Source organism: Syngnathus floridae, chromosome 2, assembly GCF_059516105.1.
Source record: "Syngnathus floridae isolate MCC-2025c chromosome 2, RoL_Sflo_1.0, whole genome shotgun sequence".
Taxonomy (NCBI): Eukaryota; Metazoa; Chordata; class Actinopteri; order Syngnathiformes; family Syngnathidae; genus Syngnathus; species Syngnathus floridae.
Window position 1 is genome coordinate 7,329,819 of NC_142414.1, and position 16,802 is coordinate 7,346,620.

General features: G+C 48.1%; 4 protein-coding genes across 14 annotated transcripts; 3 read left to right on the forward strand and 1 right to left on the reverse strand.

The window, feature by feature from the left end:
• Window positions 1-133: 133 nt before the first annotated feature.
• LOC148401462 (RNA-binding motif, single-stranded-interacting protein 2-like) lies at window positions 134-6,975 on the reverse strand. 6 transcript variants are annotated; one of them, XM_088356500.1, is made up of 13 exons: window positions 6,754-6,975; window positions 5,355-5,506; window positions 4,398-4,456; window positions 4,194-4,285; window positions 2,762-2,919; window positions 2,589-2,668; window positions 2,385-2,494; window positions 2,276-2,322; window positions 2,124-2,205; window positions 2,002-2,052; window positions 1,826-1,936; window positions 1,617-1,685; window positions 134-1,552 (listed from the first exon to the last, which is right to left on the reverse strand). In XM_088356500.1, the coding sequence occupies exons 1-13, from the start codon at window positions 6,811-6,813 to the stop codon at window positions 1,475-1,477; spliced, it is 1,149 nt and encodes a 382-aa protein (XP_088212626.1). In that variant the 5' UTR covers window positions 6,814-6,975; the 3' UTR covers window positions 134-1,474. The 6 variants fall into 6 exon arrangements, with proteins under 6 accessions (XP_088212626.1, XP_088212615.1, XP_088212635.1 ...); XM_088356489.1 differs by having other exon boundaries at window positions 5,355-5,509; XM_088356509.1 differs by having other exon boundaries at window positions 1,795-1,936; window positions 5,355-5,509.
• Window positions 6,976-8,145: 1,170 nt separating this feature from the next.
• LOC148401463 (uncharacterized) lies at window positions 8,146-11,159 on the forward strand. Its single transcript, XM_088356440.1, has 10 exons — window positions 8,146-8,744; window positions 8,832-8,914; window positions 9,018-9,328; window positions 9,404-9,475; window positions 9,552-9,623; window positions 9,705-9,776; window positions 9,862-9,992; window positions 10,149-10,245; window positions 10,324-10,503; window positions 10,578-11,159. Exons 1-10 carry the CDS (start codon window positions 8,679-8,681, stop codon window positions 10,838-10,840), a joined length of 1,347 nt encoding a protein of 448 aa, XP_088212566.1. The 5' UTR covers window positions 8,146-8,678; the 3' UTR covers window positions 10,841-11,159.
• An 814-nt stretch (window positions 11,160-11,973) lies between these two features.
• LOC148401464 (uncharacterized) lies at window positions 11,974-15,271 on the forward strand. 6 transcript variants are annotated; one of them, XM_088356412.1, is made up of 13 exons: window positions 11,976-12,110; window positions 12,362-12,510; window positions 12,621-12,703; window positions 12,807-13,096; window positions 13,190-13,261; window positions 13,363-13,425; window positions 13,503-13,574; window positions 13,650-13,721; window positions 13,803-13,874; window positions 13,960-14,090; window positions 14,244-14,340; window positions 14,419-14,598; window positions 14,673-15,271. In XM_088356412.1, exons 2-13 carry the CDS (start codon window positions 12,490-12,492, stop codon window positions 14,933-14,935), a joined length of 1,416 nt encoding a protein of 471 aa, XP_088212538.1. In that variant the 5' UTR covers window positions 11,976-12,110; window positions 12,362-12,489; the 3' UTR covers window positions 14,936-15,271. The 6 variants fall into 6 exon arrangements, with proteins under 6 accessions (XP_088212530.1, XP_088212547.1, XP_088212516.1 ...); XM_088356390.1 differs by having other exon boundaries at window positions 11,975-12,110; window positions 12,807-13,261; XM_088356404.1 differs by lacking the exon at window positions 13,363-13,425 and having other exon boundaries at window positions 11,974-12,110; window positions 12,807-13,261.
• Window positions 15,272-15,292: 21 nt separating this feature from the next.
• On the forward strand, window positions 15,293-16,802 carry LOC148401465 (fibrinogen C domain-containing protein 1-like; the record flags this gene model as incomplete). Its single annotated transcript, XM_088369176.1, has 4 exons — window positions 15,293-15,346; window positions 15,503-15,599; window positions 15,678-15,857; window positions 15,932-16,802. Coding segments are annotated over 4 exons (591 nt in total), but the record flags the coding sequence as incomplete, so codon positions are not given.

The window sequence follows — 16,802 nt, forward strand, 5'->3', positions numbered from 1 at the left end:
AATTTTTTTTTTTTTTAAATGTGGCCCTGAAAGCTGACACTTGCACCGACTCGCTTCATGCATTTGTGAAAACAAAAACTATTCTGCCATCAGCCGCGTCTCCAAAACTTTGCAAACACATGGACACGTGTGGTTGAAAACATCTGCCTTCTTGATGGAGGTCAACATTTATTTTGAAATACAAAGCTGTGGCTGTTCTCCCAAGTGACGGACATAAAGAGCGACATCATGACACACAAATGTGAACTGGCCCAAGATTTGGTAACATTTCCAAAAAAGCTGAGTCAACCCAAATTAGCAGCAATCATTCATGAGTCCCAGTGAGCCGTCTCCTCAACATTTCGAGGTCACGTATCTCAGAAATATATTATTGCCATTGTCAGGATAAGAACATAATTGCATAGATCAGACCTCGGACTTGATGAGCAATGTTTGGACGGAGGATGTATTGACACAGTACCAGCTGTGAGCAGCCTATTCAAGCGACTCATTGCCCCGTAAAAAAAACAATCTGTCGCTTTAGCTATATTTGTCGCAGCTAAAGTTCAATGCTACCATTGCGCTCGTTCCCAGCAGCCCTGGAATGATGTCATCAAACCTGGTGTGACGCAATAGCACCTTACAAACGGGGCTGATGGGAACGGGGTGCAAACGTAGCCTCAAAACCAAAACGGAGCTTCCAGATCAGGACTCGCGCTTAGAAAGTTTGTACAAAAAAAAAATGAATGAGCACAGAACGTCCAATAAAATATGGCGTGGAAATACAACAAACACACTTGATGCACACAACACGATATCAAAAATAAAAATCAACAATCTGAAACAAAACATTTAAATAATACAAAAACAGCACACGTCAAACAAAAAGTAGTTGCGGAAAAAAACATCAGCCTGCAAGTATGCCAACTCTTCTACATTTTACTTGCTGTCCGTATTTTGAAGTAGTTTGGCAGGAAAACGTGTTGAAGATGGTGCACGGGGTGTCAGCCCTTTTTTTTTGTTTCTTTGGAAAAGTAGAAAATGCACTGGTGACTTGTTGGAATATTCAAAGAAGTGCGGTGCACGCCAACCACATTCACCGGAATGATTTCAATCCACGTTGCTCTTCACTCGAGAGGAATTGTGTGATTGTCAAAAGCCTTGTCAAGAAAAAAAAAAAGACTCTTCTGTCAAACTTTCACAACTGACGAAACTGTTTGAGGAGTTGGTTGCCTGTCACCATTGTGCGTGAGATCAAAAATCATAGCAAAAGAAAAATCTGAACATCGTAGCTCCACAAAAAAAAACATGTTGGTCAAAATAATGTTCCACACTTAAGTTCATCGCCGTCTTTGCCAGACCAGAGGAGCTCCAAAAAAAAGAAGAGCGTTCTTTTGCGTCACGGTCCAGTCTCGTCAGATGGCCAAGTTGGAAAAAAGTCAATGGAGGTCAGGTGAAGTCACGCACGCCGGTGGTGAGTCAGTCCAACTTGTCTTCACTTGTTACGCTGGTAGGAGAAGCTTGTGGGTTCAGTGGACGTCTCCATGGCGACGGACTGCTGGACGGCGCTTTCCTAACACGGAAGACGCCAAAGTCAAGCAAGCGGGGAACGCGAGCGTGCACTGTGTTGGACTCACCTCAACTGAGATGTTGGTGGGAGGCACTTGCGGGTACTGGGTGACGTACGGCCCCTGCAGAGATGCGTACTGGAAAAGAGGTGCAATAGTCTTCAGATGTTTTTTCAGAAGATGGATGGATTGCATGATAAAACCCAGTTGGGGAGGAAGTGTGCTCATCAGTTCTCCTGATTTTCACCAAAACATTTTGAAGTGTGCAGATGACTGACTGTGCCGCTTCCGCCCAAGGAGAGGTGGCCGAGCTGCTGGGTCAGGGGTCCCATCATGGACGTGGGCTGGATGGACACGGCGTGCTCCATCCCAGGCGTCAGGACGGCTCCCTTTGGGAGAGTTTTGTTTTGACGGGCGCGAGAAAGTGCCAAGACGGGCGGCGGCGGCTACTCACCGAGGGCGCCACGATGTACGACGGCTGGTGGAGCCACGACGGGTTGTGCACCTGACGGGGAGCAAGCACAACGTTGCTTTGAGTGAGAAGGTCTTTCCATGAGCATCTTTCTGTCTGTCTACCTGGTAGGCGGACACGGGCGAATGCATGTACGGAGGAACCGAGGCGGGCCCGACCATCCGGTTGGAAGCCATGCTGTAGAACCTGCAGAGACAGATTTTCAGACCACCTCGTCTTCCCTTTGGGCAGCGTGCCCGCGTCGCTGCATACTGACCCGTTAGCTAAGGCTGCGCCGGGGTCGTAGGTGAGGGTCAGTCTGCCCTGGAGGGGGAATTAGGTTTGGTAGAAAACTTTTGAAGGCCACAAAAGTGCTTTGAACTCACAGTGTCTCCATCTCTGGTCCAGCTTCGTCCATTTTGCAGGTACTTTCCTTGACTCTGGCGCTTCTTCTGGCCTCCATCAGCAAATTTACACAATAAAGGCTTCGGTGGAACTGGACCAGAACATTGAGGAATATTTGAGAAAACTTTGTTCACGTTGGACTCACATTCGAGAGTGGAAAAAACCAAACAAGGCAAGTGAGTCACCTAAAACTCCGGGTGGAGTCTTGAGATATTTTCCATTAAAATGCTGGATGATGGCCTCGCATTTCTCTGTTGACTCCATCCTGGAAAATAAAGAAAACAATGAATGGCAGATGATAGGAATGACGCTGCAAACCAGGTGATGGTCTCGTCTGGGCGAGCGAGGAAGCGGGCACCTGGCAAAGCCCACTCCTCGGCTGATTCCGCGTGCGTCGCGCAGGATCCGCGTGGAAATGGCCTGGCTGAAGGGCTTCAGCATGTTCTCCAGCTCCAGCTCGTCCATGGAGAGCGGCAGGTTGGAGATGTACAAATTGGTGGGGTCCTGCTCCTGTTGCTGGAATCACAGAGGCCGAATGAAACGCAACGTCAAGCGTCGTCTTGCTATCTTTTTTAATTGCGACCTATTTTAGCGTATTAAGTCAAATAGGCCTGTTTTGCCTTTAAGAGGCGGGGCCTGCCGGGGCGGTACGTGAGTGTGAGGCGTGGACGACAGCAGCGTTTCAAAATCAACATTGAAGCAGCGATGCGATATGAAAGCATCATCACCTCGTCCTTCAGTTGAAAATCACAGCTGCAACTTTTTCCAAATTGACAAAGAGGTTGATAAAGCCTAATTTCATCAATTCAAGCCACGTAGCCACAATGCATATTCATAATCCTGCAAAATTGTAAACGCAGAGTGAATTCATTTCCATGCCATTAGCAGTGCACGCTGTGACCTGAGGTGAAGGTGAGCCCCCCCACCTCCCTCCCTCCCTCCCCTCAACAGCATGGCGGCGAATGCTCCGGCTCGCCATGAGTAATCCGACGCAGACCTTGTATAGCCAAATCAAATTATTAGCTGAGCACGCGGGAGGGAAGAAGCCGTATAAATGTCAGTGATGCGGCTTAGCGGCAGATCGGCCCGCCAGCACGCCCCCCCCCCCTGCCCCCCCCAACTCACACACCATTAATTGTCTTTTTGTTGTGTGGCGGGAAAAAAAAAAAGCGCTTTGCAAGGTCATCCATGCTCTTGTTATTTGGGAGGAGTGGAAAAAGCAAAAAAAAAAAAAAAAGCTTTATAATTGAATCCATTGATGGTGTTAAAGCAGAAACATTAAAAGTTTTTTAGGATAGTTCATGATGGCAAGTTTCATTTCGTTCCTGCGTTTATTTGTTTTCATTTTGTTGAAAAGCACAATTAATAAAGACATTTTTTTGCTTTCAAACTTGGCTTAAAAGGGGGAACTTTTTTTTGTTGCATGGTTGTTTAGGGACACAATTAGGTGACGCACTGACTGCTGCAGCAGGAGACAGGATCTTCTCTTGAGAAGGTTGGTGGACCTTTATTTCTTTTGTTTCAAAGCTGTTCTTCATGGTTTGATAAAAAAAAAAAACACTTTAAGTTGTGTGCTCATCGAGTTTGGAATTGCTTTTTCCTTTGTCCTGACGGCATATATAGTAAACTCAATTAATTAGGATTAAAAATGAAGCGCTTCAAAATAACTAAATATGTGCCGCGCCGTCACATGACAGCCGCAACCGTATGTTATATTCTTTCAATTTCACTTCAAATCACGGGCCCGAATTCTTTTTTTTTTTTTTTTTTTTACGTAAATCAGTGCTTACCTTGGCCATCTGCGCCTGCACGCCCAGCTTCTTGAGCGCCGTCACTGCCTTCTCAGCCGAGGCTGGGCTGTCAAAGTCGACAAAGCCGTAGCCTGCAAAAGCACAAAAGCAAATCATTGACAGAAGCGGCACTCATTTGCACGCATCTGCTGAGCTTCTTGAGCAAGCAATGAAGTTAAGAAATATCTTTTCCATTTTTTTTACCTTTGCACATAGTGGTTATTTTGTCCAGAATGGCTTTTGTGGAGACTATTTTCCCATAGCTGAAAACAAACAGACCAAGAAACACAAAGCGTGAGTGATGTCAATGAAGTATCACGACGATCCAGGCCGCCACGTGATCAGCTCGGCCACGTTTGGTTCCGAAGCAGAAGTGCAATGTCAGCATTTATTGCATTGTGTTTTCGCCCACTGACCACATTCCTAATTTTGGCCGTGTGTATTATTGATGTGACCTCCCTCCCTCCCTCCCTCCTGCAAGGCATGACTATTTCATGCTCTCCTCTCTTTCCAAGCAACAATCACATCTTGCATCTCGAGTCAAGTTGAGTGCTTGGCATTCACGACGGGATTTACGACGGCTGAGTGGATTGAGCTCCACGTGACTCAGAGTCCAGGAGAGTAGCCGGAGATGGGCCCCATGTCCATCCAACTTGAGTCAAATTCCAACTATGTCATGACGTGTTAGCATCTTAGCTAATGATGACAAGACGCCTTCCAGTAAATGTTATTGGAAACCGAATCCTCTCTCTTAGGCTGGGCGCTCAAAGGAAAATTTCACGCCGTGATTTTATCAGCCGTAATACGAGAAGCGCCGCAGAAGAAAGCGCCTGACCCACAAAGTGAGGCCAATTGACTCGCAGGCCTCGCACGCAGCCCCGCCCCCCTCTGGACCATCGCCGTGTTTGTCTTTCCCTTTCCCCCGGGCTGGTTGTTTCCTGTCGGGCGGGGCGGCCTTGCGTATCTTCCAGACGGCTGGAAAAGAGTAGATAGGCCTCTCCCTCGCTTTCTCAAGGTCCCTTCCTCCTCCAGTGAGCTGGCTCGGGCTAGTCCTCTTCGCGAGAACGAACATTTCCATGGCAGAACTTGGAATGTTTTCTTTTTCTCCCCCGTTTAAACACATTCAGACATCGGGCGGCTGTGCTTTGTCGGGTGACTTACGGCTGGCAGAGTTTGACCAGATCCTGGTCTGCGGTTCCGGGGTGAAGGCCACGGATGTACAGGTTGGTTTTGCTCAGCTGCTCCCCGCCATGATGGCCGCCGTTGGGGCTCGGAGGCGGCGCCATCTGATGGATGGAGGGAGACGCGTACGTCTGCTGCAAAAGAAATTTAGCAATTCAGCCGCTGCCCTTGATGGAACCTCCCTCACTCATGTATTATTTTGCTTCCCGAGGTCAAGGTTAGCTTAGCATCTGCTGCCGACACACCTTGAGCAAGTCTGTGACCTGAAATCTGGCGGCAAATGTTCACCTTAGACAAAAATTAGACAGGCGCAAAGCACATTGTGGCAGAAAAAAAAGGAGCCCTGGTGTCCGGTTTTGAAGTTCTCTTGAGAAACAAAGCAGCAGCAAGGGGGGAAGTTAATAGAAAGCAGAGGAAAGGAGGGGGGGGGGGGTGTCCTTTAATCCTCTATCTCTCTCCTCAGCGTCAAAGACACAAACCAGGAGTTGAAGCTGGATTTAGACAATGTTACATGTGTCCAAATCAAGTGGAAGATGCTCTCCTCAAGTCAGAACATTGTCCAAATCCAGAATTCCACAAATTCCAGGTCAATGTAGATCCCAGCCAGCTGAGCGAGCTGTTTGATTTCCGCATTGTTCAAGCCTTCCGAGCCACCGGGGTGAATATTTGAACGTATTCAGTCTCAGCTCGGGCTTGAAGCAAAGACGTGACGTGCTTGTTCCATTGCATACGCAATCGTTGAGTTTGCTCCAAAAATCCATGCAGCTGGCTGTAGATCCATAAAGCGCATTATGCAAAAGGATCCTGTGGTACGGACATCTGCTGATGTATATTAAAAATACAAGACAGTGTCAATCATGGTTGAGTTGCTATTGGTCCGCCTGCGATCGATCTGGCCCATGTGGGTCATATAAAGTAAGGAGACTTGCGTTGGTGGAGAACTTTTTTTCTTTTCTGCAGGCTGCCCCTCTCGGTTGAAGGAAGGAAGGAAGGGGTGGGGCATGTCGCTCGGCGTCAAAGCGCAACTTTGCCAACTTGGCACGAGGAATTGAATGAAAACAAGCATGGCAAGATGCAAATGTTGGAATAGAAAAGGCATGAGAAGAACTGTGAGGAGCACACGGTTGCTATTATTGTGCACAAGATGGAGAAGGGTGAGCACAAACGAAAAGAGCCATAGGAGCAACCTCACGACAGCCATCTCCCACGGTAGTTGCGCAATTACCGCGCCGCGCAAAACGTATCACGCGCAGCCGGGCGTGTGCGTGAAAGTCGGGTCGCCCGTCTGCGCTTGACTTCGCTCAAGGACACTGCAGCTTTACGCGGCCCCGCCGAGCTGGGAACGCGATGTCGAGCTAGCGGGAGCGGCAAAGTTTACCTTCTTGATGCCTTTGCTCCCGTAGCCGTTGTACGCGTTCACCCCTCCGGATAGCAGCATTTTGACGCGGCGGCGGTGGAGCAGCTGACGTCAGCCGGGGAAAGACGGCCAGCCAGGAGCGCCGCTGCAGATGCTTGGAGTCGCCTCGTTCTTTTGCCGGCAATCGGACGCACGACGCAGGCAGGCACGGTTGGGATCGCTCTCACAATGCTGCGTGCGCAGGACATCCCCCAGCCCTCCCCGTCCCAGCCCAGCCCAACCCAGTCTCCACAAAACACCCAATACATACTCTGGATGTGGGTCATTTCATAGTTGGACTTTTTCCTGTCTTCCCCAAAGCTAATTTCCAAAACGCAATTTACAAGAGAGAAAAAAACGGTAGAAATTCTTGTTATGCAATTAAAGATGGAGGAAAAGTGATCCTTAAATATTATTTAGAATACCAAACAATTCAATTTTTTTCTTCCATGCTTTTGCATAAAAACGATGTGATTCTGCAGGGCACGAGAATAGGCGCCATTTCCACAGCAGTGATTATTGAAATGAGGTCACTCAGATGCTTTCAATCATTGCCATGTTTTGATAGGACCATTCAGCCAGATGGGCTGTGAGCTTCGCAATAGTTCAAGGACAGCCAGGGGTGGCGGGCTCGTCACAGTCTGCAGAATCCCTGAGCTGCTATGATAAAGTTAACGACAGTCGTTCTGTATTGTTTTCAAATAGATCTGAGTGACAAAGTGTTTTAGCAGGCCACAACTGTCCGCCCGTATCTACCGATACAGACTGCTGTGAAAATATCGAGTTGGAAGTTGGGAATGCTCGAGGATGGGGGAGGGTCGCAGGGGTGGGCCGGGCCGAGCCGGGGCGGCGGACGGGAGAACACAGCCTTCCGCTAAATGCTCGGCATAGCTTGTTCAGGAGCTGCCTCGCTCTGGAAACACGCCAGCAAAAAAAACGAGGGGGCCACACGAGGCTGATGGGAGTCAATATGTAATTAGATTTAGGCATAATGTGAAGCAGATTTTTTTTGTCCCAGAATTGTATCTGTTGAGTCGTGACACAAATAACTGCATGTGGTGCAACTCCAGAATCAGATTGTGGCGAGACCTTGATTTATGCTGCAGGCCATCTGAAGATTGGGGGGGGGGGGGGATTGTGTGCAGATGTGTCTGGAGAGCGGCCAGGCCTTCTGGCTTGGGAGAACATGTGGCGTGGGAGTGTTTAGGCTGGCGCGCTTTCAAGCCGCCTCCCACACAACACACCGGCGTTGGTGACACCGGCAACGGTTGGTTCACAGCTTAAAAAAACAGGTAACGTTGACCACAACTATCCTTGTATTGTAACACTCAGTGAATATTCTCCTTTGGGAAGTAGGTGAAGAAAAAAGTTACGTCCGCTCCATTGGCAAGGTTAGTTTGTCTCCAACGCTCGCCTGGTGTTTTGGGTGCCGCTATTCAATGGGAGTCCATTGTGGACAAAGTATCATTTGTGAATATGTCGTTATCTGCAAAAGTCCTCTCACGGTTCAATTTTTTTTTCAAAGTGGCCTACACGCAAGTCTCTCCATTATGTAAGTATTTAGTGCCCCCTGCAGGTTGACATTATTTAACGAAAAACCGTTGCTGTCCGTATACAGTTCCTGCGCCTGTTGGAAACGCTTCAGCTCAATTGGCTGGCTGCTATATTTTCAAACGCCACGTATTAGAATTCATATCAGTTGAGATAAAAAAAAAAGGGCTGAATAAAAACAATCCAATGTTCAAATTTCACAAAGGCTCAAATAACGTCACGGAACGTCCCATCCCGTCCCGATGTGCAGGCCAACATCAAAAGCTTCGAAATAAAAGCCTAAGAGGCGTCCGAACTCTGTGGGTGTCACTTTGCTGATTGCCCACTTGCTTCATAGCCACCAAAACCACCGTCAGATGATCGGACAGCGTAGAAGAGATGGAGCTCGGGACGATGCAGGTTGTCGCTTCACATCTTTCAGCGTGTGTGTAGGGCCGAGTTGAAAACATTTTTAAGAAACTCGATAGAAGGCTGTGACATTATTTTGTGCTCGTCGCCTGTTTGCTTAGAAACCCTACAGCTGCCTTCTCCTTGCGTTCATCGTGGTCGTGATTGTCTTACAAACGGCTGCCATCATCTACTTGATCAACAGGTACGCGCGCTCGGACGCACTTGTCCACCCAAAGTCAAATTCCCACCCGCGGTTTTAATTTTGAAGGCTGAATGGCAACTAAATTGTAGCTTTATGTTTCAAGGCCTCAGGAGGACGAAGAGTTGGTCGAGCTGATGTCGGCTTTGCTCGACAACTCACCGGAGCACAACTGTACTGACTTTGCCTGCCACTGGGCGGCGCTGCAGACGTCATTCGGAGACCTGAAGGCGAATCAGAACTCGCAACTGAGCGTGAGACAGCTCCTGCTTGACAAAATGTGCCAGGAGATTCGCAGCGACAAAGGGCTTTGGAATCAGGAACTGAAAGAAAACTCGAGTTGGGCTTTGACGGGTTCCATGTCCAGCCTGCAGGAGAAGGTGGTAGATCTACCCATACTTAACAGAGAACTCAAAGGTAGCTCGCGAGCGAGCGCATCGTGTTTGTTTGAAGCGCGCGTCCATTTTGCACTCGCAATTTTTTTTTTAATAGCTTTGACAGATTCAATGTCCAGCCTCCAGACGAAGGTGGGAGATCTACCCACACTTAACAGAGAACTCAAAGGTAGCTCGCGAGCGAGCACATCGTGTTTGTTTGAAGCGCGCGTCCATTTTGCACTCTCGCAATTTTTTTTTAATAGCTTTGAGAGATTCAATGTCCAGCCTCCAGACGAAGGTGGGAGATCTTCCCATACTTAACAGAGAGCGCAAAGGTAGCTCGCTCGCGAGGGCATCGTGTTTGTTTGAAGCGCGCGTCCATTTTGCACTCTCGCAGTTTTTTTTGTTTTTTTTAGCTTTGACAGATAACATTTCGAGCCTGCAGGCGAAGGTGGTAGATCTACCCATACTTAACAGAGAACCCAAAGGTAGCTCGCGAGCGAGCGCATCGTGTTTGTTTAAAGCGCGCGTCCATTTTGCACTCTCGCGATTTTTTTCTTATATTTTTTTCAGCTCCCATGCCAAGAGACTGCACTGATGTCATGGCGGAGGGAAATTTCCAAGATGGAGTCTATACCCTTTATAGCTTGCCCGAGGGCTTCAAGGCTTACTGCGACATGAGCTTTGACGGGGGAGGCTGGACGGTAAGTGCTTGAGCCCCGAAACACCTCAAAGTTCCCGTTGTGATGCGTTCACCAATAAAGTTGGCCCCTTTTTCTTTTCCAATGCTGAACCTCCTGTTGGCCAGTCATGCAAATTTGCTCAACTGATGGTGTGTGTGCGTGCATGTGTGTGTGCAGGTGATCCAGAGAAGACAGGATGGCTCTGTCTCTTTCTCTCATTCTTGGGACGCATATAAAAATGGCTTTGGAACAGTAACCGGAGAGCACTGGCTAGGTCTGAAACACACACCTTAAAAGACATCCTTCTTGTCAAGCCTTTGTCGTTTGTGCGGGTAACACTGCGTGTTTGCAGGCCTGCAGAAAATTTACTCTTTGACGGTCATCGGCGGTTACCAGTTGCGGATCGACTTCCACCCAACGTCTCGCATTCAGTACCATGCTCTCTACGAACACTTCTCGGTGGGCCTGAACTTGTTGGACCCCGAGAAGGACGGCTACCCGCTGCGTGTGGACGGCTACTCGGGAAACACAGGTAGCGACTCCCACTGCCAGCGCACGCACTGGAGAGCCTGCGTGATGTCAAAATCAAGTTTCTGTGCTTTGCAGGCGATAGCTTCTCGAGTCATTCTGGGATGAAGTTCAGTACCGTAGACCGCGACCAAGACATACTTCCTAATCTTAATTGCGCCTCTGTTCAAAACTCCGGTTGGTGGTACAAAGACTGTGGCAACGCTGACCTGAACGCGCCGTACTGGGATGGAATTCGTTGTGGAATTAAATGGTCCAATTGGGACAACCTGCCCTTCGTCGAGATGAAGATCCGGCCCAATAAAGCCCCGACATGTCGGTGCTGCCGAAAGTCACACTAAGAACACTTGATAATTGGAATCGACGTCCCATCTATCCAAGACTTGTACCTGTCCAGGGCCAGGAAACGTGCAAGTAACATCTCTACAGACCCTACAGCACCCAGGTTGCTGTCTGTCTGAACTGCTCACACCCCCACACACATACAGCAAGGCCTTCCAGGTGTTATTGGGATTACGAAGTTAAATCCTTAGCTTGCTTTCCCCTTTTTACAGCAGCCATTTGTTAAAAGAGTAAACACTGTAGTAGGATTTTTTTAAGCCTTTCAGGTTTGCAAAGAAAGGCGTGCATTGGACGAATAAATGTGCCTTGCTACTGAAATCCAAATTCCATGTAAATCAACTTCGACGACTAATCATGTTGCGGCTAAAACTAAAGAGCTTTCCGACACGGATGTTTCAATCTGCAGCACTATAGCGCCAACTACTGCAAAGGAGGACTTAATTGTCAGATTTTGCGGGGGGAGGTGAAGTATTGGTGGCTGGTATCAGCAGCCTTCACCAGTACTCGATAACTCATGTCGCTGTTGCTTAGCCATAGAAAAGTGGAATGCGGTTATTGGTGATAATAATGCAGCTTCTATGATAAAGTTAACGACAGTCGTTCTGTACTGTATTGTTTACAAATAAATATGAGTGACAGTGTTTTAGCAGCACACAACAGCTGTCCGCCCGTATCTACCGATACGGACCGCTGTGAAAATTTCTAGTTGGAAGTTGGGAATGCTCAAGTATGGGGGAGGGTCGCAGGGGTGGGCCGGGCCGGGGCGGCGGACGGGAGAACACAGCACTCCGCTACATGCTCGGAATTCCTCGCTATAGCTCGTTCAGGAGCTGCTTCGCTCTAAAAACACCAGCAAAAGAACCAAGGGGCCACACAAGGCTGATGGGAGTCAATATGTAATTAGATTTATTATTATTTTTATCCCAGAGTTGTATCTGTTGAATCATGACACAAATAACTGCATGTGGTGCAACTCCAGAATCAGATTGTGGTGAGACCTTGATTTATGCTGCAGGCCATCTGAAGATTGGGAGGGGGGCATTCTGTGCAGATGTGTCTGGAGAGCGGCAAGGCTTTCTGGCTTGGGAGAACATGTGGTGTGGGAGTGTTGAGGCTGGCGCGCTTTCAAGCCGCCTCCCACACAACATGCCGGCTTGGGTGACACCCGCAACGGTTGGTTATCATTTGTGAATATGTCGTTATCTGCAAAAGTCCTCTCACGGTTCAATTTTTTTTTCAAAGTGGCCTACACGCAAGTCTCTCCATTATGTAAGTATTTAGTGCCCCCTGCAGGTTGAGATTATTTAACGAAAAACCGTTGCTGTCCGTATACAGTTCCTGCGCCTGTTGGAAACGTTTCCGCTCAATTGGCTGGCTGCTGTATTTTCAAACGCCACGTATTAAAATTCATGTCAGTTGAGATTAAAAAAAAGGGGGGGGGGAATAAAAACAATCCAATGTTCAAATTTCACAAAGGCTCAAAGAACGTCACAGAACGTCCATCCCGTCCCTATGTGCAGGCCAACATCAAAAGCTTCGAAATAAAAGCCTAAGAGGCGTCCGAACTCTGTGGGTGTCACTTTACTGATTGCCCACTTGCTTCATACCCACCAAAACCACCGTCAGATGATCGGACAGCGTAGAAGAGATGGAGCTCGGGACGATGCAGGTTGTAGCTTCACATCTTTCAGCGTGTGTGTGGGACCGAGTTGAAAACATTTTTAAGAAACTCGATAGAAGGCTGTGACATTATTTTGTGCTCGTCGCCTGTTTGCTTAGATACGCTACAGCTGCCTTCTCCTTGCGTTCATCGTGGTCGTGATTGTCTTACAAACGGCTGCCATCATCTACTTGATCAACAGGTACGCGCGCTCAGATGCACTTGTCCACCCAAAGTCAAATTCCCACCCGCGGTTTTAATTTTGAAGGCTGAATGGCAACTAAATTGTAGCTGTATGTTTCAAGGCCTCAGGAGGACGAAGAGTTGGGCGAGCTGATGTCGGCTTTGCGCGATAACTTCCCGGAGCACAACTGTACCGACTCTGCCTGCCACTGGGCAGCGCTGCAGAAGACTCAGACCTCGCAACTGAGCGCGAGACAGGTCCTGCTTGACAAAGTCTACCAGAAGATTCGCAGCGACAAAGGGCCTTGGAATCACGAACTGAAAGAAAACTCGAGTTGGGCTTTGACGGGTTCTATGTCCAGCTTGCAGAAAAATGTGGTAGATCAACCCGCACTTAACAGAGAAGTCAAAGGTAGCGAGCGAGCGAGCGAGCGAGCGCATCGAGTTTGTTGGAAGCGCGCGTCTATTTTGCATTGTTGCGGTTTTTTTTTTTTTTTTGCTTCAGCTTTGACAGGTTCTCTGTCCAGCCTGCAGACGAAGATGGAAGATCTGTCCATAATTTACAGAGAACTCAAAGGTAGCTAGCGAGCGAGCGCATCGTGTTTGTTTGAAGCGCGCGTCCATTTTGCACTCTCGCTGTTTTTTTTTTTTTTTTTTTTTTTGCTTCACCTTTGACAGGTTCCATGTCCAGCCTGCAGGAGAAAGTGGTAGATCTACCCATACTTAACAGAGAACTCAAAGGTAGCTCGCGAGCGAGCGCATCGTGTTTGTTTGAAGCGCGCGTCCATTTTGCACTCTTGCAATTTTTTTTTAAATAGCTTTGACAGATTCAATGTCCAGCCTCCAGACGAAGGTGGGAGATCTACCCATACTTAACAGAGAACTCAAAGGTAGCTCGCGAGCGAGCGCATCGTGTTTGTTTGAAGCGCGCGCCCATTTTGCACTCTCGCAATTTTTTTTTTTAGCTTTGACAGGTTCCATGTCGAGCCTCCAGACGAAGGTGGGAGATCTAGCCATACTTAACAGAGAGCGCAAAGGTAGCTCGCGAGCGAGGGCATCGTGTTTGTTTGAAGCGCGCGTCCATTTTGCACTCTCGCAGTTTTTTTTGTTTTTTTTAGCTTTGACAGATAACATTTCGAGCCTGCAGGCGAAGGTGGTAGATCTACCCATACTTAACAGAAAACCCAAAGGTAGCCCGCGAGCGAGCGCATCGTGTTTGTTTGAAGCGCGCGTCCATTTTGCACTCTCGGGATATTTTTCTTATTTTTTTTTCAGCTCCCATGCCAAGAGACTGCACTGATGTCATGGCGGAGGGAAATTTCCAAGATGGAGTCTATACCATTTATAGCTTGCCCGAGGGCTTCAAGGCTTACTGCGACATGAGCTTTGACGGGGGAGGCTGGACGGTAAATGCTTGAGCCCCGAAACACCTCAAAGTTCCCGTTGTGATGCGTTCAATAAAGTTGGCCCCTTTTTCTTTTCCAATGCTAAACCTCCTGTTGGCCAGTCATGCTAATTTGCTCAACTGATGGTGTGTGTGCGTGCATGTGTGTGTGCAGGTGATCCAGAGAAGACAGGATGGCTCTGTCTCTTTCTCTCATTATTGGGACGCATATAAAAATGGCTTTGGAACACTAACCGGAGAGCACTGGCTAGGTCTGAAACACACACCTTAAAAGACATCCTTCTTGTCAAGCCTTTGTCGTTTGTGCGGGTAACACTGCGTGTTTGCAGGCCTGCAGAAAATTTACTCTTTGACGGTCATCGGCGGTTACCAGTTGCGGATCGACTTCAACCAAAAGTATAGCATTCAGTACTATGCTCTCTACGAACACTTCTCGGTGGGCCTGAACTTGTTGGACCCCGAGAAGGACGGCTACCCGCTGCGTGTGGACGGCTACTCGGGAAACACAGGTAGCGACTCCCACTGCCAACGCGCGCACTGGAGAGCCTGCGTGATGTCAAAATCAAGTTTCTGTTCTTTGCAGGCGATAGCTTCTCGAGTCATTCTGGGATGAAGTTCAGTACCGTAGACCGCGACCAAGACATACTTCCTAATCTTAATTGTGCCTCTAAGTATAACACCGGTTGGTGGTACAAAGACTGTGGCAACGCTGACCTGAACGCGGCGTACTCGGATGGAACTAAATGTGGAATTAAATGGTCCAATTGGGTCAACCTGTACTTCGTCGAGATGAAGATCCGACCCAATAAAGCCCCGACATGTCGGTGCTGCCGAAAGTCACAATAAGAACACTTTATAATTGGAATTGACCTCCCATCTATCCAAGACTTGTACCTGTCCAGGGCCAGGAAACATGCAAGTAACATTTCTACAGACCCTTCTGACCCAGGTTGCAGTCTGTTTGAACTACTCACACCCCCACACACATACAGCAAGGCCTTCCAGGTTTTATTGGGATTAAATAAAATACGACGTTAAATCCTTAGTTTGCTTTCCCCTTTTTACAGCAGACATTTGTTAAAAGAGTAAACACTGTAGTAGGATTTTTTTAAGCCTTTCAGGTTTGCAAAGGCGTGCATTGGACAAATAAATGTGCCTTGCTACTGAAATCCAACTCCAGAATCAGATTGTGGTGAGACCTTGATTTATGCTGGCTTCGAGGCTTACTGCGACATAAGGTTTCAGGGAGGCTGGACGGTAAGTGCTTGAGCCCCGAAACACCTCAAAGTTCCCGTTGTGATGCGTTCACCAATAAAGTTGGCCCCTTTTTCTTTTCTAATGCTGAACCTCCTGTTGGCCAGTCATGCAAATTTGCTCAACTGATGGAGTGTGTGCGTGCATATGTGTGTGCAGGTGATCCAGAGAAGACAGGATTTCTCTGTCTCTTTCTCTCGTTCTTGGGACGCATATAAAAATGGCTTTGGAACACTAACCGGAGATCACTGGCTAGGTCTGAAACACACACCTTAAAAGACATCCTTCTTGTCAAGCCTTCGTCATTTGTGCGGGTGACACTGCGTGTTTGCAGGCCTGCAGAAAATGTACTCTTTGACGGTTTCTGCCGGTTACCAGTTGCGGGTCGACGTCACTCACTGTAATGGCAGCAAATACTTTGCTGTCTACGACAACTTCTCGGTAGGTCGGAACTTGATAGACCCCGAGAGGGACGGCTACCCGCTGCTTGTGGACGGCTACTCGGGAAACGCAGGTAGCGACTCCCACTGCCAGCGCGCGCACTCCAGAGCCTGCGTGATGTTAAAATCAAGTTTATGTGCTTTGCAGGCGATGGCCTATTCAACTCGTCTGGGATGAAGTTCAGCACCGAAGACTGCGACCAAGACATGCATAAAGGTACGAATTGCGCCTCTGCTTATAGCTCCGGTTGGTGGTACAATGACTGTGGCAAGACTTACCCGAACGGGTTATACCAGAAAAGATGTGCTGGTGCGATGGACTGGTACAATTTTGCCCTGAAGTTCGTCGAGATGAAGATCCGGCCCTATAAAGCCCCGACATGTCGGTGCTGCCGAAAGTCACACTAAGAACACTTGATAATTGGAATCGACGTCCCATCTATCCAAGACTTGTACCTGTCCAGGGCCAGGAAACGTGCAAGTAACATCTCTACAGACCCTACAGCACCCAGGTTGCTGTCTGTCTGAACTGCTCACACCCCCACACACATACGGCAAGGCCTTCCAGGTGTTACTGGGATTAAATAAAATACGACGTGAAATCCTTAGCTTGCTTTCCCCTTTTTACAGCAGCCATTTGTTAAAAGAGTAAACACTGTAGTAGGATTTTTTTAAGCCTTTCAGGTTTGCAAAGAAAGGTGTGCATTGGACAAATAAATGTGCCTTGCTACTGAAATCCAAATTCCATGTAAATCAACTTCGACGACTAATCATGTTGCGGCTAAAACTAAAGAGCTTTCCGACACGGATGTTTCAATCTGCAGCACTATAGCGCCAACTACTGCAAAGGAGGACTTAATTGTCAGATTTTGCGGGGGGAGGTGAAGTATTGGTGGCTGGTATCAGCAGCCTTCACCAGTACTCGATAACTCATGTCGCTGTTGCTTAGCCATAGAAAAGTGGAATGCGGTTATTGGTGATAATAATGCAGCTTCTATGATAAAGTTAACGACAGTCGT

What these genes read in the sequence shown, in the direction of transcription:
- LOC148401463 (XM_088356440.1), top strand. Translation starts at nt 8,679, where the DNA reads ATGATCGGACAGCGTAGAAGAGATGGAGCTCGGGACGATGCAGGTTGT. An exon ending in GTCGCTTCACATCTTTCAGC is followed by an intron (nt 8,745 to 8,831) that starts GTGTGTGTAGGG and finishes CTGTTTGCTTAG; the next exon opens with AAACCCTACAGCTGCCTTCT. An exon ending in TTGACGGGGGAGGCTGGACG is followed by an intron (nt 9,993 to 10,148) that starts GTAAGTGCTTGA and finishes GTGTGTGTGCAG; the next exon opens with GTGATCCAGAGAAGACAGGA.
- LOC148401464 (XM_088356390.1), top strand. Translation starts at nt 12,490, where the DNA reads ATGGAGCTCGGGACGATGCAG. An exon ending in ATCATCTACTTGATCAACAG is followed by an intron (nt 12,704 to 12,806) that starts GTACGCGCGCTC and finishes GTATGTTTCAAG; the next exon opens with GCCTCAGGAGGACGAAGAGT. An exon ending in CGGCTACTCGGGAAACACAG is followed by an intron (nt 14,599 to 14,672) that starts GTAGCGACTCCC and finishes TGTTCTTTGCAG; the next exon opens with GCGATAGCTTCTCGAGTCAT.
- LOC148401462 (XM_088356489.1), bottom strand. Translation starts at nt 6,813, where the DNA reads ATGCTGCTATCCGGAGGGGTGAACGCGTACAACGGCTACGGGAGCAAA. An exon ending in TGCAGGCGCAGATGGCCAAG is followed by an intron (nt 2,920 to 4,193) that starts GTAAGCACTGAT and finishes CTGTGATTCCAG; the next exon opens with CAACAGGAGCAGGACCCCAC. An exon ending in GGACCAGAGATGGAGACACT is followed by an intron (nt 2,323 to 2,384) that starts GTGAGTTCAAAG and finishes TTCCCCCTCCAG; the next exon opens with GGCAGACTGACCCTCACCTA.